This window comes from Macaca fascicularis, chromosome 5 (genome assembly GCF_037993035.2).
Source record: "Macaca fascicularis isolate 582-1 chromosome 5, T2T-MFA8v1.1".
NCBI classification, from domain to species: Eukaryota; Metazoa; Chordata; class Mammalia; order Primates; family Cercopithecidae; genus Macaca; species Macaca fascicularis.
The window spans coordinates 187,534,528-187,558,984 of NC_088379.1; the positions used below are offsets into that span (position 1 = coordinate 187,534,528).

Sequence of the window (24,457 nt, forward strand, 5' to 3'; positions counted from 1 at the left end):
CTTGATAAAATTATTGGCACTTCCATGCCTTAAAGCAGAATTCACTTTAAATAATACATTGGTCTTCCACAACAGTTTTGTTATGTTTGACATTTTGAATAACTGCATGTATATGCATTCTCCTATCAGATGAGAGTGTATGCAGGAATAGTCCTTGACAGTATAGGTAGAGTTAAAATAAGCCTGTATTATCATTAACAGCTTTGGAGTTTGATATTTTCTACCTTTGTTTTCCATAAAGTTTGTTAACTTTAAAGAAAATTATAAATTCAAAAGAAATTTATATTCCTGGTACACATTTTTATTAATGGAATATTTTCAATATTGATTAACAATTAGGCAAACTTGTTATTCCCTAAAGAATATTATGTAGAGCCTGTTTTCAAACCTAGTTGCACGTGAAGATCATCTGGAGAGTTTTTCTAAATTTCAGGGCTAGGGCTGTACCTCAGACAAATGAAACCACCGCCTCTCTGGGTGAGAAGCAGGCATTAACACTTTTTGGCGGCTCCCCAGGCCATTTCAGTGTACAGCCATGACTGGTCATCGCTGAGGTTGAGAATTGGGGTTTTAATTCTTCTTAGTCTTTTGTTCCTTTCACCAGACATGACTTCAGTTCACAGTAGACAGCACTTTTTGTGTATATCGTATGTACTTTATCATGTAATATTTTACGCTAGGTCATTGAATACAGTTCTTTCCAATGGAGCTTCAAATAAGAATGTCTTAATCCAGACCTAACAGGCATTGAATTATAGTTAAAACAATCATGGACATGTTTGCTTTTCACCTTTACACTTTTTCATCATAAGAAAAAAACGCACTTTATTTCTTGTAGGTATACTGTACAAGGGAAATGGGGAAAACCAGTTTATCTCCCAGCAGCCTCCAGTCGTGAGTAGTATCATGGGCAATGGGCGAAGACGCAGCATTTCCTGCCCCAGTTGCAATGGTCAAGCTGATGGTAACAAGCTACTGGCCCCAGTGGCGCTAGCTTGTGGGATCGATGGCAGTCTATATGTAGGCGATTTCAACTATGTGCGGCGGATATTCCCTTCTGGAAATGTAACAAGTGTCTTAGAACTAAGGTATGTCTTTCTAAATTTGGGCTTTTAACCAAAGCTAAACCTGCCTTTTAAAAAAATGTTGAGTCTGATGTACTAATTTATTCATATAAAAATACCATCCCAAGGTTTCCAATTTCCCCCAGAAAGAAGCCAGATTCTTGCTTTAAGTTAGAAGCACAGCACATATATATTGTTCCATAAGTGTATTAAAGAGCATAAAGTCACCCAGTATATCAAATATCTTACTGATTTCAGTGAATTTTCTGTGCTCTAAAATGATAGAGCTATGATTCTTAAATCTCTTTTGTTTTCTTTAGAATAACCCTGTGAAATAGGCGTAGCTCTTTTATTTCAGTGGTTGAAATTAAGGCATAAAATATTTTCCTGTGATTTCAGGACCTGATATTAAATGAACTAAGGCTATGACTTTTAACTAGAATATTGGATCCTCAGGTTGGGTTAATCCATTAGCCATAATGACAATAGGAAAAGTAACATATTGTCTTTGCTTTGTTCATGTAAGTGTGATTTTCAAATCAGCCTATTCTATACGTTAGTTGGTAAGCCCTAGACTACAGAATTCATTTCCAGTATCATTTCTGCCAAGTTGGCAACTTTCCATACAAATAATTAAATCCCAGAATTCAACTCATTATATTTTAGAAGCCTTTTCTAACTGTGCTTTCTTTTTTTTACCTGTTTTTACCTGCTTCCACCAAGAAATAAAGATTTTAGACATAGGTAAGCATCGTACCTTAAGGTTATTGTATATTTTCAAATATCCTTTTTACGTTGCAATGTGACCCTCTAAAATTGTTTTCTAAGAATATTTCATCATGAGAGAGGAAACAGTATCACAGATCATCAAAGGAATTAAGAGTGCTTAATTGGACAATTATTATACAATATATTGCAAGTTATTTACATGGTATAATTTGAGAAACTTTTTTCAGTTGGTTCACAAAATAAATTTCACTACAAAAAAGTATAAGGAGTATCTCTGTATAACAAAAATGATTTCCAAGCATTAATTACTGACCAACATAACCTAAGCCATGTTGAACAGAATGAAACCTGAAGCAGAGCAGGAAGGTTTGAGAAGGCCTGCATTGTTCCATGAATACCCAGGACAGGCTGTGTTTTATTGGAGACTCTTTAAGAAAAAGAATCTAGAAATACTTTTCCTTGGCAAATGTTTTAAAACGTACAATTATGTGAACATGTGGCTTGGCAGAGTGAGAGACCCCAAAGCTGAAGCTTAATTATTAGCTTCCTGGTAAATTCCTCTTTGCCTATAGTTTATATTTTCCTAAGTTGGAAGAATTACTAGATTTAAGAAGTAATGTTTTCATTGCCATTATTATGGAGGAAACGACTTTCTTCGAAGTGAAGGACAAATATAGTTGAAGCAAATATATAGACTCAGAAGTGTTTCATGTTCCACTTTCTGTGTACACGGAGCTGCAGAAGATACAATAAAGACTTGTATGGACACATTTGATTGAAAAACTTTGCGAAGGATAGAAAAAAAAAGGCGGGGAAACCAATGTTTTAAAGTAAAGCTAGCAAAAAGCTAGACAGGTTAGAAATGCTAGATCTATTTTATCTCATTAAAATAGCTAAGGAAATGATATCACATGGAAACAATAATATTTTATGTGAGGTCTTTTAGATGAATTAGTCAACAAAACCCCTTTAACCTGTTGTGTAGTGATTGACAACTAGCAAACGAAAACCAAAGTTCTACTGAAAGATGGATAGCTGTTGCATATCAGGGTGACCAGACGTGGCCCCATGATCTTTTCCTGAGATCCCCTATTGATCTTATACTCTCAGCTAATAGCTTAGTCACATGCTAAAATCAGCACTTCATCTCTGCAGAATACTGAGCATGCAAAGCTCTGCTCTCAGAAACCATAGTAGAATATCAAAAATTTTCTTGTCTTGTTTTCTTGGTAGCTGTGGAGAAAAGAGGGAAGACAGACAGGTTGCACACCAACTAAATGTGAAAATGCTGGAGGCAATACAGAAAAAACTATCCAAGCAGCTACCTTTTAACAAGCAGGCCTATTCCATGCCAGGCATGGTGCCAGATATTTTATATCTGTTATTGCAGATCCACACAGCAGTCCTTCAGGGTTATAGGTGACGTAGACGAGGCTCCAGGAGGTTACATATCTTCCCCAAAATACATGCCTAAGAAATGGGTAGCAGACAGTTAAACCGCTCTGAAAATATGTTCTTTCCACTGCACCACACAGCCGGTTTTTCTGTCTCCCAATGCCTAAGTTTCTAGGGGCTCATGCCTTGGGTATGCAAAAAGTGAGACTTACTTCACAATCATTTTACCTGTTACTTAAAGCCATAATCTCTCCCTCTGGGGAAAAAAAATCTCTGAGGTTAGAGTTACATCTTTATTTAAACAGTAGGAATTCATTTTGTACTAACTTCTGGTGTTTGGCAGTGATACTATTGTAATCCCTCTCTCATGATCCTCCATAACCCTTCTCCTCTGTCCATCATCCTAACTACATTTGCGCTTCTGCAGTTCCTTTATGTGCCGTGCATGCAGAGTACACTTTTTGGCTTTTATATGGATATTTAATTGTATGAAATAAATCATGTTAACTGATCACTTACCGCATGTTAGGCACTTTGAAAAATAATAATGTAAGACAAAGTACCTGTTCTCAGAACTCACAATCTAGCGGGGGAGACAAGGTATATACGTGACAAATTAAATAACATTTTCAGTATCGTTCTTTGACACTTAATCATACCCGTGGTCCATGGTTTCAAATGTGAGAATAGTTCTGTGAAGGAAAAGATTACTGGGAGATGACAGTATGGTAAGGAAACGTTCTCTGGAAGGGCTGATATTTGAGCTAGGTCTAATAATGAAGTCTGCTGAAACAGAACAGCAAGAAGAGGGCAGTCATGAAGAAGTAGAGAAAGCAAGTAAAGTTACCGGGGACTGGGGGAGAGCTGAGCAAGACATGTTCTGAGGGTAATCAGACCCACCTGAATGGAGCAGGGGGTTCATGGTGGTAATCATGAGAGATACAGGCACAAAGGCAGGGGAGGGTCAGATTGCCTGGGGCCTTGAGTGCTCTAGGGAATTATTCTCTCCTGTAGGATACCTGAGACAGTGGGGACCCATTTTAGCATCCTGAACAAGTGGCATATGCAAAGTGGCATACTGAAAGGAAGAATGACTTGGTGTCAGAGTTCAGAATGACTCGAGATGAGATCAGTTGGAAAGCCGTTGCACTATGAGATGCTGGATAACCTAAAGCAGGATGGTTAGCAGTGAAGGAAGCCAAGCGATAAAGGCAAGGAGAGAATGGAGAGCCTTTGTCTAAGTGATAAGAAAGAGGAAGATGTAGAGAATGTGTAAGGTCTTTGAGCCCAAATCATCAGACATGATCATGTCATTGATAAAATAGGGATTCCATTTGTTTAGTAGGTAATAAAATTGGCCTAGCAAAGCCAACATATTTTAGTTCATTGGAACTTCTTCTTTTAGCTTAAAAACTTAAAGTTCTTTTCAGATGCTTCTTCCTGTGTGCCTGCCTGTCGTCACCTCCCCTTTCCTGGTTAATAAGATCCTTCCTGGTGTGCTTCTTATCCTCGCCTTCTTGGGCAGCGTAAGAGTCATGAGAGGCTTAGGAACAGGTAATAGGAAGAAAAAGAAATTGAAAAGTGTGTCTAAATCTACAAAAGGAATGGTATTGCCAGTTGTTAATAATTAAAATATAAAAATGCACACTTTTTATCTTCTTGTATATTTCATACACTATAAACAGTCTCATTAATTGGACTAATGGGGGAATAATAAAAATATTCAATAAAAATTAATATAAAAACACATCTTCTTATTTTAAAATTCAGAGTATTCTGTTATATCAAACTAATAAGCACCACCAGGATATTACATGAAATAAAAATTCTTAGCTATACTTTAATGAATAGATATAAATATTACTGATCAACATATTAAATTTTTTACATAAATAGAAGCTGCTACAATGCTTTAAAAATGTGTTTCTTTTAGATATACCAAACATTTCCTTCTCTGATGTTTATAGTACTAGTTTGCTAACTAACCCGTTTAATATGTAGTAAATTTTACATCATCCTTGTTCCAATTCTCACACATTCCAAAATTTTAAAATTATATTAATTAATACCAGCCAAAGGGCACTTAAACATGTAGAACTAAAAATCAACTTTGTGAATTTTATATTACCAATTAAAGGATCAAAGAAAGTGTCAATCATAAGTCTGTGAATTTGAATCCATTAAAGTTTAGATACCAAATTATAAGAATTTTATTCAGCACTCCTTATTGACTTAATATTTAAAAATCAAGCAGGCACAGAAATATCACACCCCCAGTCCCTGCTTGCAATATTCTAAACAGTCTTTTGGTTACCATAAAAGAAGCCTTTTTGCTTTTCTGTATAAATACAGTTTTTTACGCTTCTTCAAATGTCTTGTGTTCTAAGAACTGTGGCACAGTTTCCAACTCAAAAGATAGAAGTGCTAATAATGTCTGTTCTCTGGCTTGTTCTTTGTGAATATTTCTCTAGTCTAAGAAGGTTGAATTGTGACAAAATAAATGAGCAAATCCAGCCTGCACTTACCGCTGGATCTGTGTCTAATTGAATGAGACTGTAGAGAAGATGTCTTGATAATTGTGATGATCTAGGCAATTCAGGATGAGTTAAGAATCAAGGTGTAATATACTAAAGGTTCTTAACTTGATCTCAGTTTCCTTGGTTTTGCTATTAGTCAAAATTGTAATATTTCAAACCTTTCTGAAATAGCAAAATCTCAATCAATCACATAAGGATGCTGCTGTGCTTCTGCTAAGCAGAGATTTCCCAAAACCAAGCATTTGGAAAATCCCCGTGCGCCAGCTGTTGGCTGCAACCTATTTCGGTCGTGGTAGCCTCACGTTTTCACACTAGATAGATCACGGACCTAAAAATTCACCACTCATGGTACCCACACACCCGCCTCTTTAGTGCTTTGGGTTTTCAGAAAGTTGGAAAGCAAGCACTAGCTCACCCTGTCAACTCTCTATGCTGAAATTAGTTTGACCTTGAATCCCAGTCCTATGGCATATGATTCAGAGCTTCACTGCCACCAGTCTGTCAACTAGAAATACCCAGACTCACTTTTTTTTCCTTTTAGTACTTCCATGCTGATCCCTCTTTTCATTTAGGAGAGGCCAGCACCTAACAACCAGCTCTAATTTACCATGCCGGCCTGCGCTGCTGGGAACTTGTCAACGTCTCATTTCCTCCCATCCTGTGCGGAATATTTCCAGAGGCTCATTCTCTTCTCTAGGGCCACAGAGACTCCCTCACATTTGTTCTTCTGGACAACAGAGTTGCATCCAAAAGCGCAGCTTTCGTTTGTCCGACATTCTTAAAGCCATTGACATCTGTTGCTTGATGGAGAAATGTCTATGTCTTCTAGGAAGGAGATGCTTCAGGACAGGAAATAAGCAAATATAAGCACCACTTTGGGCATTCTCTTATTACTTCCCCATTAGAATAAAACTGATGACAAAGGCAAGCTTATATGACTTGAATGTCCATTCGTTTTTGCACCAAGAAAATTCATGTCCCATAGCTAAGAGGATGCCACCACCACTGAAGCTGCCACCTCAAAAATCGGTTTGTTTTTTCCCAAAATGAAGGCATCCCGAGGAAGTGTGTATGGCTCATTTACCATGAGTGAATCATCACTGTTCGTCATTACTCTCTAAACAATTTAAAGTGGGTATTTTAAGATGAGTCTTCATTACTTTAATAGTTTAGGATATTATAAACTGCTGTTAATAACAGCAGAAGTAAGAAAACAAATTTAAATTTAGCCAAGTTTAGGTTTAACAAATTTAAACCTAAACCAAGTTTAAACCCAGTTTTTTTTTCTTTTAATGTTTTCAGAAACAACTCATACTTTAGTTAATTCTTGTATTCCTGCACTTTCTAAGGTTATAAGGCAAAAGACATGGCACTGTAAGAAGAGATGGGGCAAAGGCGATTATAAGGATGGTTAATTCTTAGTGAGTATGTAGTATACGCTAGGCCCTGTTCTAAGGATCTTACATATATTAGTTCATGTAATCCTCCCAGCATCCTATGAAATATGTATTATTATCATCACCTTTATAGGTAAGGAACCTGAGGCACAGATAAGTTAGCCAACTTGCCCAGATCATGCATTTAGTGTTAGTGATGAAGTTAGGCTTTAAACCCAGTCTCTCTGGTACAGAGTTCATACTCAAAGATACACACTGCTAAGAAAAAAAATACGTGTGTATGTATACACATGAGTGTATGCATACCATGTACACAGCTGTTCACAGTTAACTGTATATTCAGGGAGGTAGGAAAGACTAAAGGGACCTCTCCAATGTCATGTCTTTCAAAGTAGACTTAGTTTGGTGGAGTTGCAACTCTGTCACCAATTATATATACCTGAAAGACCAGCTCTGGCAACATTAGACTATTTATAGAAAGGGAAAAAAAAAACCTCTGTAAAATTGCTCTGAATGTTATATTGATATGTAACTCTTCACTTCTTACAAAGTAATAAACTACCACATTAAGGGATGCAATATGTGTTGCTGCATTTAAAATTTTAGGCATCAACCTAGGAAAATGATATAATAACACTTAGCATAGCAAGTTGATCATTTGGCATAACCCAGTTGTTCTGAAATGTTTTTCTTGCATAATGACTTGCATCTTTCTGAGTTCTTCATCTTTTTGCCATTTCACACACATTTACACACTCAAGACCTCTTGCTCTAGTCTGTCTTTTGTCACTCAAAGATATTAAAGTCTGGAAAGGAGATCCCAGAGCTGAAGGTATTCAAGCCTTTGTATGTCTTTGTGTTTCTCTGTACACTAACATCACAGCCTAAGAGCTCTTCAGCGCTCCACAAGGCCTCTACAGACTCCATGTGTGATCTCCTCTCCTCCTCTAACAACATGAGAAACACTTCAACAATTTTAAGAATACACTCTTTTACAGAAATGATAAAGTACATCTACTCAGCACTTAGAAGGAAAATCATTAAGTAGTGAAAATGTTTTATTAGAACCCAACTTCATTAGTAATGAGGAAACTACTGCATCACTATTTGAATAAAAATATTCATATAGGTAGATTTCTTCTAAATATTTTAGATGTTCACAAATAAATGGAAGCAAGCATATAACCCTGTGTGTGTGTGTGTGTGTGTGTGTGTGTGTGTGTGTGTGTCTGGCTGCTTGTGGAAAGAGGGAGAGGAAGAGAGAGAATGAGAATTAATTAGTATAACTAAGTTCGTCATCAGAAGATCAATGGAGTTTGATAGATTCCCATCATGTTGACATCTTGGTTGGGACACCAAATCATGTAAATTATTTTTCAGATTTTTTTCAGAAAGCAATCTTGGCACATGTACAAGATTACATTAATTTTAAGAATGTGGCGTTGAGTGTTTGTAAGGATATTAGCTTTTTAATTCCAATAATATGTCATAATTTGTCCCCTCTTTGATAGTGTTGGGCTTATCATTTTTTACAAGTAATGGGACATAAAATGTTTTACATTTGCATTTCTTTATATTTATAAAATTGAGGCACTACATTTTGTATGTCACTAAATTCATAGGCAGGTTTCAGAGCAGCTCAGTATATGAACTTTAGAAAGAAAACTGAAGGATCCAGCATCCTAGCTCACTGCCACAGGCCACCAGATGAGACTCCCCCATACACTTGAATGACCTCATTTTAATATTTAACCCCATCGGACAAACATTGGCACTTTTCTGGATTATGATAGAGCAACCGAGACAGATAAAGTGCTCATTTCTTCAAGGGGAGGGTGTTTAGTTTGAAAGGATAATACCCTATGGCGAGGTATGAGTGGAATCAGTAGCGTATTGTACTTCTAGGAAAATTTGATGGAGACATCCTTCGCCTGGAATAAACTTTATGTCCCTCATTCAGGGGCATTTTTTAATGGCTTTGCATTGAGCAAAAAAGATTTAGAGAATTTTTTTCTTTGTTTTAGGCTAGACACATGGTGCCTTTTAAAGGTAATATTTTTAAGATGACTGTTAGTCAATTGTTGAATCCTCAGCATCAGGCAAGGAAGACAAACAGTAATATCAGAGAAATCCTACCTGTGAGCATATTCTTTTAAGTCATTATTAAATAGACAGTACTATTCATGTCTCATCTTTGATCATGTATTCCAGACTAGAATCAGTTTCTCATGATCTGTTTTACTTTGCTTTTAATTTCCCTCTGTGTATTAGGAGTAACTCCCTTTGATGTTTATGTATGATCCTTTCACAGCAGCAACCCAGCTCATAGATACTACCTTGCAACGGATCCAGTCACAGGAGATCTGTACGTTTCTGACACAAACACCCGCAGAATTTATCGCCCAAAGTCACTTACAGGGGCAAAAGACTTGACTAAAAATGCAGAAGTCGTCGCAGGAACCGGGGAGCAGTGCCTTCCGTTTGACGAGGCGAGATGTGGGGATGGAGGGAAGGCCGTGGAAGCCACACTCATGAGTCCCAAAGGTACTGGCAGTTGGCGATTTGAGGATTTCTTTTTATTTATTTGAAAAAAAAAAAAAAAAAGGTAGAAAATCCATTTAGTGCCTTCTCATGTTTAATGCTGAGTCTAACTTTTTACCTTTGACAGTGTTCTGAAAAGCTGTTTCACATCTAGGGTTTTTAAAAGCCATGTAGCATGAAACTGCTAGAATCCTAACTTGGTTTTACAGTAAATATTAGGTTCTTGGCATTCTTTATTATCATACCCTTTTTTCAGCTCTTCAAAGAATGAAGCAACTACTCTATATAATTCAGGTCACATCCTGTTAAACTTCAAGGAAGTATCCAAATTCTTTCATAGTCCTGGAATTTCTTTGTCATGAATGAGTCCCAGGCTTCTTTAAAAACCATCACTAAGCAACCCTGTGAGCCCTCACCCTCTTTGGACCTGTTCAACTTTTGTTTCTATGCCATGGGAAAAAATCCTTGCTGCGAGGAATTTTTGGAGGTAACAAGGGCTAAAAAATTCTTCCTGATAAAGGCTTTTAAACCAGGCAGGACTGACTCCTTGCTCATGTATTATGCCACTCAATACAATGTTTCTGGTTTGGGGCCTTTATTTTTTTCATGATAGCTACTGACTATTATGTGAACAAGGACTGGAAAAAAGTATCTGTACTGAATTATTCATCATAGAAAATTTCATTGTAACAGGGTCAACAAAACACTAACCTTGACTTAGATCTATTTTTGTTAGAAGAATATGGTTGCTGTAAGTTAGCTGGAATGGAATTTGAAGCTGGTTCTATAATTTATAGACCACAACATTATATAATCATTATAATTTATATTTGGAACATACAGGTATTACCTGTGTGATTCATATACTCACAGGAGATTCTGACAAAATTGGATTATTTCCTTACTGAATCTTTTTCTTTTTCTTTTTCTTTTTTTTTTTTTTTTTTTTTGTCACCCAGGCTGGAGTACAATGGCGTGATCTCGGCTCACTGCAACCTCTGCCTCCCGGGTTCAAGCCATTCTTCTGCCTCAGCCTTCTGAATAGTTGGGACTACAGGCTCACGCTGCCACACCCAGTTATTTTTTTGTATTTTTTAGTAGAGACGGGGTTTCACCATATTGCCCAGGCTGGTCTCAAATACCTGAGCTCAGGCAGTCTGCCTGTCTCAGCCTCCAAAAGTGCTAGGATGGCAGGCGTGAGCCCCCATGTCCTGCCTCCTTACTGAATTTTTAATTTATTTGTATTATAAATACCTATGCTGGTTTTTTTTCTAATGTGTTTGCAATCTGCAGCCCTACCTGCTACCTGTCACCGATGTCGTCACTGGGGTTAAATAATTGAGTTTAATAATGGGCCTAATAGTTAATCAAAAGTAACCATTTTTGAAAAAGTACTAATACCTGCTTCTCTCAAATACAGGAATGGCAATTGATAAGAATGGATTAATCTACTTTGTTGATGGAACCATGATTAGGAAAGTTGACCAAAATGGAATCATATCAACTCTCCTGGGCTCTAACGATTTGACTTCAGCCAGACCTTTAACCTGTGACACCAGCATGCACATCAGCCAGGTGATCAACACAGAGTTGGCTCGTTTGTTTCTCCTCTGGGTGACTTGACTGATTCAGTCAGTAGACTGTGATGGCACCATAGGAAACTGCATGTATCATGTGTTGCAGTGGTTCTGATAGGGCAGTTCCATCTACATGTATCACAGGAGCTAATAAAAAGTTATTTTCTTGTGTCATTCTGCATTTGATGAATTCAGTGGGATACAGAACAGTTATCACTAAGAAATGCTAAGCATTTGTAATAAAATACCAGTAAAGTAGCAGCATGCAGATATTCTAAAAAGAACCAAACAGCTTAAATCTCTAATCTTTTGATTGCATGAGCTCCTTGAGTAGTAGAGAGAACCCACTATGATTAGTCCCAAGGGACTTATATTTAGAATTGGAAAGTTTACTGTTAGGCTGATTGAAAACACAATAGAACACGAATCTATTCATAACCTAGAAAGCCCCAACATTTGGTGGTTATTGCTGCCATAGGAACATGTGTGTTCATAACTCATTGGTATCTGTTGACTCACTACTTAGAGGCTTATTTGCTATTTGCCTATAACTAGCAAATCTTACTGTGGGCTGAATTTTAAAAGAAAGTGTTATTTCTTGTATTTATCTTCATTCATTACTTTTTGTTTATTTTACTGAGGCCATTGAAAAAACTATTACAAAACAGTTTATCTCAGATTAATGCCAATTTCCCTGAATGGTCTAATTTACTCTTCTGGCGAATTAACTGTAGTGCAGTAACTGACTAATTTCTTTTTTTGTTTAGGTACGTCTGGAATGGCCCACTGACCTAGCCATTAACCCTATGGATAACTCCATTTATGTCCTGGATAATAATGTAGTTTTACAGATCACTGAAAATCGTCAGGTTCGCATTGCTGCTGGGCGGCCCATGCACTGTCAGGTTCCTGGAGTGGAATATCCCGTGGGGAAGCACGCAGTGCAGACAACACTGGAATCAGCTACTGCCATTGCTGTGTCCTACAGTGGGGTCCTGTACATTACTGAAACTGATGAGAAGAAAATTAACCGGATAAGGCAGGTCACAACAGATGGGGAAATCTCCTTAGTGGCCGGAATACCTTCAGAGTGTGACTGCAAAAATGATGCCAACTGTGACTGTTACCAGAGTGGAGATGGCTATGCCAAGGATGCCAAACTCAATGCCCCATCCTCCCTGGCTGCTTCTCCAGATGGTACACTGTATATTGCAGATCTAGGGAATATCCGGATCAGGGCTGTGTCAAAGAATAAGCCTTTACTTAACTCTATGAACTTTTATGAAGTTGCATCTCCAACTGATCAAGAACTCTACATCTTCGACATCAATGGTACTCACCAATATACTGTAAGTTTAGTCACTGGTGACTACCTGTACAATTTTAGCTACAGCAATGACAATGATATTACTGCTGTGACGGACAGCAATGGCAACACCCTTAGAATTAGACGGGACCCAAATCGCATGCCAGTTCGAGTGGTGTCTCCCGATAACCAAGTGATATGGTTGACGATAGGAACAAATGGATGTTTGAAAAGCATGACTGCTCAAGGACTAGAATTAGTTTTGTTTACTTACCATGGCAATAGTGGCCTTTTAGCCACTAAAAGCGATGAAACTGGATGGACAACTTTTTTTGAGTAAGTATATGAAAATTCTACTCTGATTATAAAATACTGTGATACAATAATATCATCTATAATAACAATATAATCTTAAGGGCTGAAGGATTCCATGTCTTTGAGAGCCTAGAGCTTCTATAGTTTTTGGATCCTGGCTGGGCATGGTGGCTCATTCCTGTAGTCTCAGCTCCTGGGGAGGCTGAGACGGGAGGATTGCTTGAGCCCAGGAGTTCGAGGCCACAGTGAGCTATGACTGTGCCACTGCAGTCCAGGCTGAGTAACAGAGCCAGAACGTATCTCTAAAGAAAAAAAAATTAGATTCCTCTTTCTGAGAAAGAAGACAAAATTGCAAGATACAAAGTTAGATGCAGGGCCTTGGAAAGGGGAGGGACCATGTGAGGGAGAAGCCCAAAGCTTAAGTTTCAGTTGGCTTCATGGTAAATTTACCTTTACTTAAGGATTAACATCTTGCTTCAAACAGACCTAGCATCTTAGCAGCAAACCTTCTGAGAAGCATCCTGCAGCTGTGGTTTGGGGCATAAAGCCTTTGGCTCTAGGTTTGCCCACCTGATAATGCTGGCTGTATCAGGAGTTTGCATTGAAGAAAAACTTCTAAAACATTTACAGTGAACTTTGCTGATTACATAAAAGGGCTTAAGTTCTTGTAATCAGTTACCGGAGAAACTACACTGTGCCTCAAAGAACCTTACAACTAAGTGAAGTCAGGAATTGCCATTTGTTGCCTGAAAGCATGTGAAGAGGTCGGAGGCTCATTCAGCCAGGGTGTTGCAATAGATAGCGTGGAGTGGTGGCCCGGGCACTGTGCTGTCTGAACAGTCACATCTCGGGAGTCACTGAGAGTGAAGGGAGAGTCAGCCGTTGTGTATGTTATGGCATGTATAAACGCGTTCTCAATTGCCTGTTCATTTGACTCAGCTGTGCAAGCCATGAGGCGAAATGAGATGTGCAGGGATGGCATGTTGACAAATGCAAAATAGTCTTTGAAATGAATCCTGAGTTCCTTAGTGTGATTTTCACCATGATATGCTGAAGCAAAAGTATTTCTTTCTGTAGGAGCACACCTCTAAAATTATAATAAAAGTCAGTAGAAAAAAATGACTCAATATACAAATCCTTTCTGTACAACTTTTCTGGAATGTATCTTATACATAAAGCTTAGTTCTCCTGTAGCTTGAATTGCTTTTCTTTTTCGACAGATTCCCTTTTAATAAAATGAATGTTACCCAGCAGCATGATTTTGTCAGAGGAACAAACCTTTTCAATTGAATTGCATTAAAATTCTGTGCTTAGCATTCCTTTTGCTCATTTTAGTATCGCAATAGGAAAGGAATAAATTGGAAGTTAATGGAAAGCACTTCCTTTGCACTGTTTTCAAAGTGATAGCAGGCTAGACTGCCAACGAGGCAAAAAAGAGCAGAGGAAAAGTGCTGCCATGAGATGAGACTGGGCAGGAGAGCTGCTCTGATTATAAGATCTTCAGGAGACAGTGGCGGCATTGGTAGGGTTTCAGTTTAGTTGAAAGCAGGGGAAACAGAGAGAAATAAGTTTTTAGTAGAGTCTACTACTCAGACCCTGCTCTCTGGGCCGTTTTTGAATGTGTCCTTACTCGTTCCCAGGAGTTCATCGTACGGGTTAGTGCGGACACTTGAACTTCCTGCAGTAGACACAGGGCTTTGCTTATGGCCTACAAATGCATTTTAATCAAGTTTGGAAAATTAGAGAAATGTCACTGGTGGCGCTAATGTGGGATAGTATAAACCAGTTTGGATTTTTTTACCTTTTAAAGAAATGATAGTGCAAAAAAGAAGATGCATTTCTCTATGAACACATAACCTCCAAGAATTTCAGACTTAGGAATCAGCAGACTGGCTGAAGTAGGGGTTAGGTTGGCAAGCCAATCTTGTTTATAATGGGAAAACAGTATTTTAAAGAATGAAAGGTTTTAATTAATTAAAACACATCAAAATCACGTTTTCACCGATACTGACTCATTACATTTCTTATTTAAAGTATATCTATTAAATCTTAGAGCTAGATAAATTGCTGTCAGGGCAACTAAACTATTCCAAAAAGCATTATTAAAATATCTTACCAAATATCACCCTCACAATTTTATATATATGATATATATAAAATTAACTTTTCTAATAAAATTAACAGAAATACTATTTTTAAAAACCAGTGTTTTGTTAATTTTCCTTATAAGCTGTCTACGGCAAAGACGACTAAAAAATGTCTAAGAAACCTTTATGCACTTTTCAAAATAATGTGTTAAAAAAGAGCACTTTAACCCAAGGAATTCAGAATTATCATGTCAGAATGACAAACGATCATTTTTTTCTTCCCATACATTCTTGTAATTTGGCTGTGAAAGAGCAAAGGCCCGGCCTCTCCTAAGGGTCCGAAACTTTAAAACACATTCAGAAGGAAATGCACAAAAAGAAAAGGGTGGGGGGAGGTGTCATTATCAGGCCGCCCCTGCAGCAGCCCTGTCTGTTCAGACACAGCAGCACGTACCGTCTGTGTAAGTCGGAGATTGTTAATGGGCAAACTCAACGCCTGTCGCTACTCATCAGAGCCTTGACAACAGAGTTTCTGCTGTTTGTCTCCTGACCTGGTGGTGCGGTGGGATGTGAGCATCCTAATAGAGGCAGCGGGGGGCCTCTGAGTCCCTGTCGGAATGCCTTTGTTTTTGTAGTTATTGGTGAACTGGCCTACTCCCAGAATATTAGTACGTATCTGTAATATTTCCCTTCATTTTTTAGAGTGCCACGCGTCTATGTGTCTACTTTAGACCTTACAAAGGGTAGCCAGTAAGTTCACAAAGAAGGGATTTGACAGGTTTGACAATGTCCGGAGTGTTACCAAAACCACAACGAGACTGTGACAAAGAATTGCCACCCCCCCACTGAAAAACACCTGTTTTCTATGACTTTCATGACACCAGTCCCTTGAGCTCTGATAACATGCTCTATATTCATCTTCCTGCACAAATACCTTGCACAGAAAAGTTAAACTTTTCAGCTCAAATTCCCATTTGTATATGGCCAGCTTTCTAACTAGCCTGGTGTTTAAAAAGCCTTGAGATTAAAGCTTTTGTAGGATAGAAACAGATGGAAGAAGATCTGGAATCAATAAATTTGCCTACTGATAAAAATATACTTGTCATAGTTCCTTCCAAAGAAATTTTAAAAGAGAATTAGTTCCAATTACTTACCTTACATGTTTTTCTTTTATTTTTTTCTTGGTACAAACTTTAGTGTACCATTAACATGTCACAGTATTGGTATAAGTACAAAATGAAATGTAGAAGTATTTCATAAAATGCAAACTTTCATAGTCTTTGTGGTTCCCACCACTCCTGGAATGTTGCCGTGCATATAGAACTCTCCCAGTAGCTATTTGTTGAATTAAGAAATAGAAGAATAAATCAAAGATGTAGACAGGTCAGTGTTTCTTTGCCGAGAAGAGTCTGGTAGAACCAAAAGCTGGCATTTGCCAAGGCTCCACTGAGAGAATACCTATAAATGCTCTTTGGCGTTCTAAGTTAGTTCACACCTCCGTACCAATAGTGAATGTTGAAAATGTTAACATTAGCCATTTTTGTTACTGATTTTTAAAAATATTTACCCAAAATGGCATGTTTGCTCACTGTATTTTGCTTTATGAAATAAGGACTTCCTCAGTTGATCTTGTTAGTCCGATAATGAAACAGAAAAAAACTTCCTGTTGATAGCACTTACTTCTGAAATGTTGGTGGTAAGCACAGAAAACTTATCCCATGCAAATACAGGTAAAGGATATTATTGTATCTGGTATCAGAAAGGATTCTAGGAGAAGAAAGCCTGATTCCTGATAAGTTGTTATCACCAGTAAAGTAGATAGGGTGATTCTTCAGGGTACACAGATGGGTTTCTTTAGCATGATAACTGTCATTTTGAAAACTAGAGATATCACCTGCTATTTGGCAGCAGTTTCTCTCCATGTTACTTGTAATTATTATGTCCCTATTGTGATTCATTAGAGAAGTGGCCAATATTTTTAGGCATGCTACTGGATGGTATGGTGGGAAGACTACATTAGGTATCAGATGGTTTCTAACTCAGCTTTGAAATCAGAGTTAGACTAATATGTTTCATGAGCTAAATATTCATTACTGACTGAGTAAACCATCTTGGCTCTGACCTCCTGTTCCATTGACTTGCTGGCCCGTGGAAAGGACCCCAACTAGCTAACAGGGTCCCCTTGTGTGAAGACACCGTGTCTTCAGTTAGTATTAGGGACTGCTTCATGCTGCTCTTCATACCACTTTAAACAATGGCCACACACAATGATTCCTTAGCCAGAGTAATTCCAGGGAAACTAAAAAGATCTCACCTGCTAAATATTTATTATTTAAAAAGTGTATGCCCCAAAAGAAACCATGGTTCTTACACTCAAATGCACAAAGAAAGGAAATCCAGGGTGTTGAATTGGGGAATAGAATAAGTTATTTAATAGTAAATGGCATTTCACAGTTCTCTGCTTGCTTACCCACATCAAATACAAACCGTTTGGGCATATCTAGAGGCTCTTCTCTCTGGTTAAAGAAGACAACATGAAAAACTATGAATTCTGGCCGATATGTACATGCACACCAGCAGGCTAGTGACTTTTTTTTTAAATCTTGGGACTTTGAATATTTGGAGCTCTGTATTTGTGGAGCTAACTCTGTGATCTTTTGTGAGCTATATTCAGATTCACAGAGCAAATCAATGAGTTTCAGCTTTTACACATTTATGTAGGTATATATGGGTCTCCGGCTTCTCATTTGGGGGGTTTATTGTCCCTCATTCAAGCTTTGCAATTTCAGAATGAGCTTCTGAACCATTTCTTTTTAATGAACTTAACTCAGTGCCCATGGCAAACGCACGCCTCCCACTGACATCCGTTCTCATGCTGTAGGAGTGCCTCAGAGAAGGGATCCCCAAAGAGGAAAGACAGGCGGTGTGAACAGCGCATGTGCTACACCTAAGCCTATTTCAAGTTCAAAATTGTATACCAAAAGCACAAATAACGCAGGAAAACGCAATGATAATTATTCATTAATTAGAAAAGATATCATTAATTAGAAAAGATATGCCCATTCTTGTTGACACTGAATCCTGTTTAAACAGCCTGGCTGTGGTGCCATGCTCTGTTCTCCTTACAGAAGTGACCACGGTAATCGCTTCTAATGTTAGAAGAACTATAGAGGTATCAGCTGGGCGCGGTGGCTCACGCCTGTAATCCCAGCACTCTGGGAGGCTGAGGCAGGCGGATCACATGAGGTCAGGAGTTCGAGACCAGCCTGGCCAACATGGTGAAACCCTGTCTCTACTAGAAATATAAAAATTAGCCGGGCGTGGTGTCGCTCGCCCGTAATCGCAGCTACTCAGGAGGCTGAGGCACGAGAATCGCTTGAACCCAGGAGGCGGAGGTTGCAGTGAGCCAAGATCAGGCCACTGCACTCCAGCCTGGGTGAAAAGAGGGAGGCTCCATCTCAAAAAAAAAAAAAAAAAAGAAGAAGAAGAAGAATTATACAGGTGTCTTCCACAGGACAAAACTGAGAGGATATCCTTTCCTTTGACAGGCATTTGCCATCCAGCCCTAAAAACTCAAACACTGAAACCATGCATCATTGTTATTTCTGCCAAAAACTGCATTAAAAACTGAGCAGCCCACTTCATAGATACACACACACTTATACACACACACACATACACACACTTATACACACACTCATCCACACACATAAAAATGGTGCTCAGCCACCTGCTTTATTTTCCTTTTCCTTTTTCTTTCTTCATGGAAGAAAACATTTAGGAGTTTAAGAATGATTTGTAAGAGATTTTATCAGCAGATCACTTAAAATCATGGGAAAATTGATAGAATTTTAAATATTTGATTTAGTAGAATAGTTTATTTCTATTTTTGCTGTTTTGTTTAATTGCTTAATAATTTTGCTTTAAATTATTAACCAAAACATGTATTTCCAGGGACATCAATAAAAAAAATGCATAGGCAAATTTCTAAAGTGGCTGCTGGACATTTCAAGCATTAACCTGAACACTATTAAGGCAATACTTTTATTAATACTTGATCTATTCCAGTTCCCTTCAGCAGTGTAGTTTTTAAAAACCGTTAGTTCTGCCCAGGTTTCAAAGGAGACAAGGAACTGGGGAAATAGTACGTTATTCAGATTACTCAAAAAATTACACAAAAAATAAGTCAGATATTCTCAGTTCATCAGCTGTGTCCCTGGAGTGTGTTGATAGTTGCAAGGTTGAATTAACTCTTTCAGGGCGTTCCATCTGGCAAATCAATGTTCCACATGTGCTAACTTGTTCCATAATGGCTCTAGAGTAAATGCAGCTTCCACAAGTGTCCAGTTTCCTCTTTAAACTCATTATGCAACTGTCTAGATTAGACAGATGATTTGATGGCCTCATATCCGTGTGCATCATCAGCTTCCCTTACACAGTGATTATCAGGTGATTTACCCTAACACTAAGCTGTGTACACCAGCCATTTAAAATGATTGATAATAAAGCAAGAAGTGTACACATGGACGATGATTGCAAGAGAACATTTCATGTTTTACAATCACAGAACTGAAGATTGACAATTGGGTGTTTTCTAGAGACTTTCCAGCATCTGTGGCTCATTCCTCTGACATCAAAATAAAATCAATGCCAGCAGCTCTCACTCCTGGATTCTGTAACTCCTTAGCCTCCCAGGAAGGTGTTCAACACAGAGAAAGTCCTTGGCCTGTGTTTCAGGATCCTAGAGTGGTGTCAGAATATCTTGAGGCTGCAAACGCAGAACCAGCGTGGACACTGCACTACTCTTTGGAGCTCTGTCCAAGTTGGGGAAGGCAGTCTATGAAGGAGATAGGATGGTTGGGGATACGATCCACATGCTTCAAGTCACTCTAATCCCTCACTTAGCAACACTGTCCTTCCCCACCCCATCATCACCACTGCCACTTCTTGTAAACACACATACTGACACACTTCAAAAAAGATTTCCTAGACTTCAAGTTCATCCCAAAGTTTGGTGAATCTATGGTTCTTCAAGAGAGACCCCCACAACTTCTGAAAATATTGATGTAAAGAAATACTCCTTTGTAGAGCTTTCTAAAAACTACTTTTTGTTCTCTTTAAGTGTATTTTAAGAGTGTAGGTCTGATATAACTTTAGATTTTCCCATGACTGGGCTTTTTAATAAAAAACAGTGTATAAAAAGCAAAGGCTGAAAAACTTAGTGTATTTTAAAGTCGTTAATTGATTAAGCATTTAATGAATGTAAGTCAAGCATCAGCTAGAAGAAAGACCTCATTCTGTTTCAAACTCTAGAAAAGAAAAGATGGGGCTGGGCACAGTGGCTCATGCCTGTAATCCCAGCACTTTGGGAGGCCGAGGTGGGCGGATCACGAGGTCAGGAGATCGAGACCATCCTGGCTAACACGGTGAAACCCCGTCTCTACTAAAAATACAAAAAATCAGCCGGGCGTGGTGGCAGGCGCCTGTAGTCCCAGCTACTCGGGAGGCTGAGACAAGAGAATGGCCTGAACCCAGGAGGTGGAGCTTGCAGTGAGCCGAGATCATGCCACTGCACTCCAGCCTGGGCAACAGAGCGAGACTCTGTCTCAAAAAAAAAAAAAAAAGAAAGAAAGGAACGATGGAACCAAGTTCTAATAAAGGCAAGCATAAGCCTTGCCAAAATTAGAAGAAAGTACTGATTTATAGAGGATGATGTTTTTAAGCTAGGTCAGTTAGCGTTATAGTAACAAAAGAAAGGTTACAGGAATGTTATATCTGGAGGAGCACAATGTGAGTATCTAAATGCATCCGACTATTCCTAAAGAAGTCAAAAAATATTCAGGATGACTAAACCTCAAACCTTTAAACCCTCAAGGAAGGTCAGAATGGGTTTATGCAGTGGTTATTTATAATTTAGAGCTAGTGAGAAAGGTTATGCCCAGGAATTTATCTTCATGTTCATATCTGTGTATGCATATCCAATGAAAGATTAGTTCATTCACCCATTACTAATTTAATAAAGATTTCTAGTTTTTTCACTTAATTTTTAAAGTGTACCTCATTCTCCTTAACACAACAATTAACCACAAGCATAGTTAATCCCGTATGGGACTGGTCCAGGCAACATGAGCCTCTGAGAGGCACCGTTTCCAAAAGCAGCTATGCCACCTAAAAGAAAATGAAAGCCTTTTCCGTGCTACATTGCAAAAGCAAACAGATTGACAAATTATTAAATTATTTCAAGACTCTTAGGCTTTGATAAGGTGGGAAGTTTTCTGTGCTTTTTGATCATCAAGCATTTCCTATTTAGCCCCTAATTTCCTGGTTTTCATTTATTCACTCATGCGCTCATTCATTCAATAGGAATTTATTATGTGCCAGGTACTGGCCTTAGGTGCTGGAGAATGCAGAGCTAGGTGACACATTCCCTGCTTTCAAGGAGCTCAGAGTCCACTGGGAGAGAAAGACAAGTAAACAGTGATAAGAAGGGTAAGTGCTAAGATAGTTGTTCGACAGGCCGTGCAAGTACAGAGGAAGAGCATCTAAATCCGATTGAGAATTGGGGACAGGATGTGGCAAGAAAAACTTACCAAGGGAGGTAATTTTTAAGATCAGTGTTGCAAGTTGTGAATAAAGGCTACCCAGAAGAGAGAGAAAAAGACTTCTAGGCCAGAGGAAAGCATTTACCCAGGAGCAGAACGTGCCAGGCTTTGGAAAGAACACACAGCTCAGAATGACAGGAGCATCGAATGTGTGTGGGGAGGAGGGAGATGAAACCAGGGAAGGAGATGCTGCCTCTGCCCAAGCAGAGCTTGCACCGCTAAGAGCTGGACTGTGGTGGATCTTCCCTCCGGGGTAGGCGGATCTCTATTCAAGGAGTTTAACGGGGACAGCAACACAGCCAGTCTGGTGACAATGTAAGGATAGATTTAAGGTAGAAAAGTAGGTTAGGAAAGGAAAGTTAGGAGGCAGTTTAGGTCAGTCAGCTCATTAGGAAATGAAATGTAACTTGCTGTCTGAATGTAAGAGGTAAGGGAGAAAGGGGATCAAGGATGAGTTTCTGTTTTCCCAACTTAGGTGACTAGCGGATATGGAGATACAGGGAAGAATTGTGCATTGATCAACAAAAGATGAGTTCAGATTTGTAAATTATGACTTTGAGAGTACCGTAGCACAGTCTAGCATGTGATTAAAAAAAAAATGTCTGATTGGAACTTAGGAGAGGACAGTTCCAAATATGTGGACACGAGAGCTATTGAGAGAGCCGAAGCTATGAGCGTGAATCAAATCATATTGAAAGGGAGCGTAGAAGATCTGGGTACAAGTGGAAAAAAAAGGTGTAAATATGTGAGTTTACAGACTGGAGTTTCCTGTGGCTTCATAATAAAAGACAACAACTGTGTTAATACTCAAGGATCCACTTTCTCCTACTGGATGCTCTGTCCCTCATTTTTTGAAATCTTCCAATCTGTATCTTCCCTTGTATTTTCAATCACTTTCTGTATTTGATCTTCTTTCTTTGCTCCGTTTTGCTCCTTAACTGCCCAAATGTGGTCATTCCGTTGCCTCCCCTTACTTCTTGCACTTTGCACAATGTTCATGTTCTCTCTTAAAGCTTGTGAGTAGGTAACATCTTAGTCTCCATATTGTCTCATCTTAGACTCTTTTTCCTTCCCCTTCCTCTTTACTCACCTCCGTTTTCCAAGTCGTTGACACTCATAAGATGAAACTAGAAACCTGGGTTCCCGTCCCGATTGTGTTGCTTACTCCTAACTGCATGACTGGGAGAGTCAGAGCACCTCTCTGGATTTTCTTGTCCTCACCTGTAACATAAAAGACTCCTTAGTAATTAAAAATCACTTCCTATTCAAAAGAAAATATGTGATTCTACCATTTCTTTCCACCTTCTTATAGGCCCCTATCAAGGTGTATTCCAAAAGAAACAGCACTTGACAAAAATTACCATGTTCCCTCTGCTAAAACAGTTATGCATATTGCATCTCAGTCACACTAGTATCTTATGTGTTAATGTTGGTGGTAGAAATAGCAATTTATAGTAAATAAATAGAATTTTCTCTTTCCAAATGGGCACCTACTTTTTAAAAATCTTTCCCACTTACTAGAAGCTTCCCACAGCCCTCCTTGTCCTCGCTCACTGCCAGGGTGTGGGTCTATGTACGGCTGAACAAGCACCAGGATACAAGGAGAACAAAAGAGAAGGAGGAGTTTTTCCTCTGAGCACTTCCAGACCCATGGAATAAATCCAGGAGGATGAGGGCATGCACAGTTCTGCTTTACAGATTCTTTGGAGCAAAAATTTTCCTTGCCATCAGCCGTCTAGGAGGTCTCCATTTCAAGACCGGATTGCTAAACAAATAAGCGTATCCTACCCATGTCAGCCTTCCTCACTCAATAAACAATTTAAAAAAGAAAAAAAAAAAAAGACTGGCTTAAACATGATTCTTCTCTTAATGATGGCTAACCCAGAATCCTTCGAATCCCTACGGGAACTAATTCTGGAATGCCCTGACTTGGATGCCTTTGTCTCAAGGCCTGCGAATTTCAGCGCTGAGCGTTACCACTTTGTCAGTTCTCCATGATGTGGTAATGACTATGAAAGGAAAGAGGCATTGGGTCACTATTTTTGAATTTGATCCTTGAAGAAAATGTCATTTCTGTGACCATCTATCACTATGCTCAGTGTTCAAAAGGGCTGGACCAGAGAGGAGTGGGGGAGGCTCTGCCCTTGTCTACATGCCTCTGAACTCATGTTAGCTGGGGTGTTTGAAAAAAAAAAAAAAAAAGAATAGCAGCTTGACTGCAGACTGCTACCCTTTCTGGTTTTATGGAGCAAAGCGCGGGTCAGAGTTCACCCCATCAGCCAGACCTCCTAATTAAATGCAGCAGCAACAAAGAAATCCACATTGGGGTTACCCACCCCCACCCCATACAAGTCTCACCCCTTTCTCATCAGGACCCCCTTAGCCCCGAGACCAGACTCACGTAAAGTAATACTGTCTTTTTCTTCTTTCGCATTTTCCCTGCCATTTTTGATGACAGGTAGGTAGCAGGCAGCGGAGAATCAGGTGGTGCCATGATGTGGCGTAGGCGACTGCTCTACTTCCCTTGGTGATAGAAGCATTTTCTATCCAGAACCTGATTTTTGAGGATTTCTTACTACCTTGCTACAAATTACGATTTGTCTATGAGATAATCGTTAAAATACATAAACCACAGGTTCCTTCTCAGAAGACTTACATGTAAAATCTTTTGATGTTGCTTTCGCAAATCACATTATTGCCATTAAGATTCCGCATCAGCCCGCCGTTCCACGTTCGCTGTTTGTGCACATGTCCCTCCTCAGAAAGGAGGATCCAGGAGTGATTTATGCCTACATGCTTAGTCATGACAGGGTTAGTCATTGTGTTCCACTTTACCTCAACAACAGATAAGAGGCTGTTACAAATTAGCGTTGTGGGAAAAGCACTGTGGTCACTGGTGACAAGATG

General features: G+C 38.9%; 1 protein-coding gene and 1 long non-coding RNA gene across 30 annotated transcripts in view; one reads left to right on the plus strand and one right to left on the minus strand.

Annotated features, from left to right (window-relative positions):
- TENM3 (teneurin transmembrane protein 3) overlaps window positions 1-24,457 on the plus strand; it is a 2,750,454-nt gene that overhangs the window by 2,696,425 nt on the left and 29,572 nt on the right. For 19 of the 29 annotated variants that reach the window (XM_065545705.2, XM_005556359.5, XM_065545706.2 and 16 more), the window contains 5 exons: window positions 839-1,088; window positions 1,788-1,808; window positions 9,434-9,666; window positions 11,084-11,238; window positions 12,008-12,882. In XM_065545705.2, the coding sequence (XP_065401777.1) occupies window positions 839-1,088; window positions 1,788-1,808; window positions 9,434-9,666; window positions 11,084-11,238; window positions 12,008-12,882 (1,534 nt within the window). The remainder of the gene's footprint in view (window positions 1-838; window positions 1,089-1,787; window positions 1,809-9,433; window positions 9,667-11,083; window positions 11,239-12,007; window positions 12,883-24,457) is intronic. The other 10 variants (XM_065545707.2, XM_065545710.2, XM_065545714.2 and 7 more) reach the window with 3 other exon arrangements.
- LOC141410362 (uncharacterized) lies at window positions 18,974-24,316 on the minus strand. The gene is made up of 3 exons (XR_012435252.1): window positions 24,207-24,316; window positions 22,641-22,771; window positions 18,974-19,785 (listed from the first exon to the last, which is right to left on the minus strand). It is a non-coding gene; the product is annotated as an uncharacterized lncRNA (long non-coding RNA).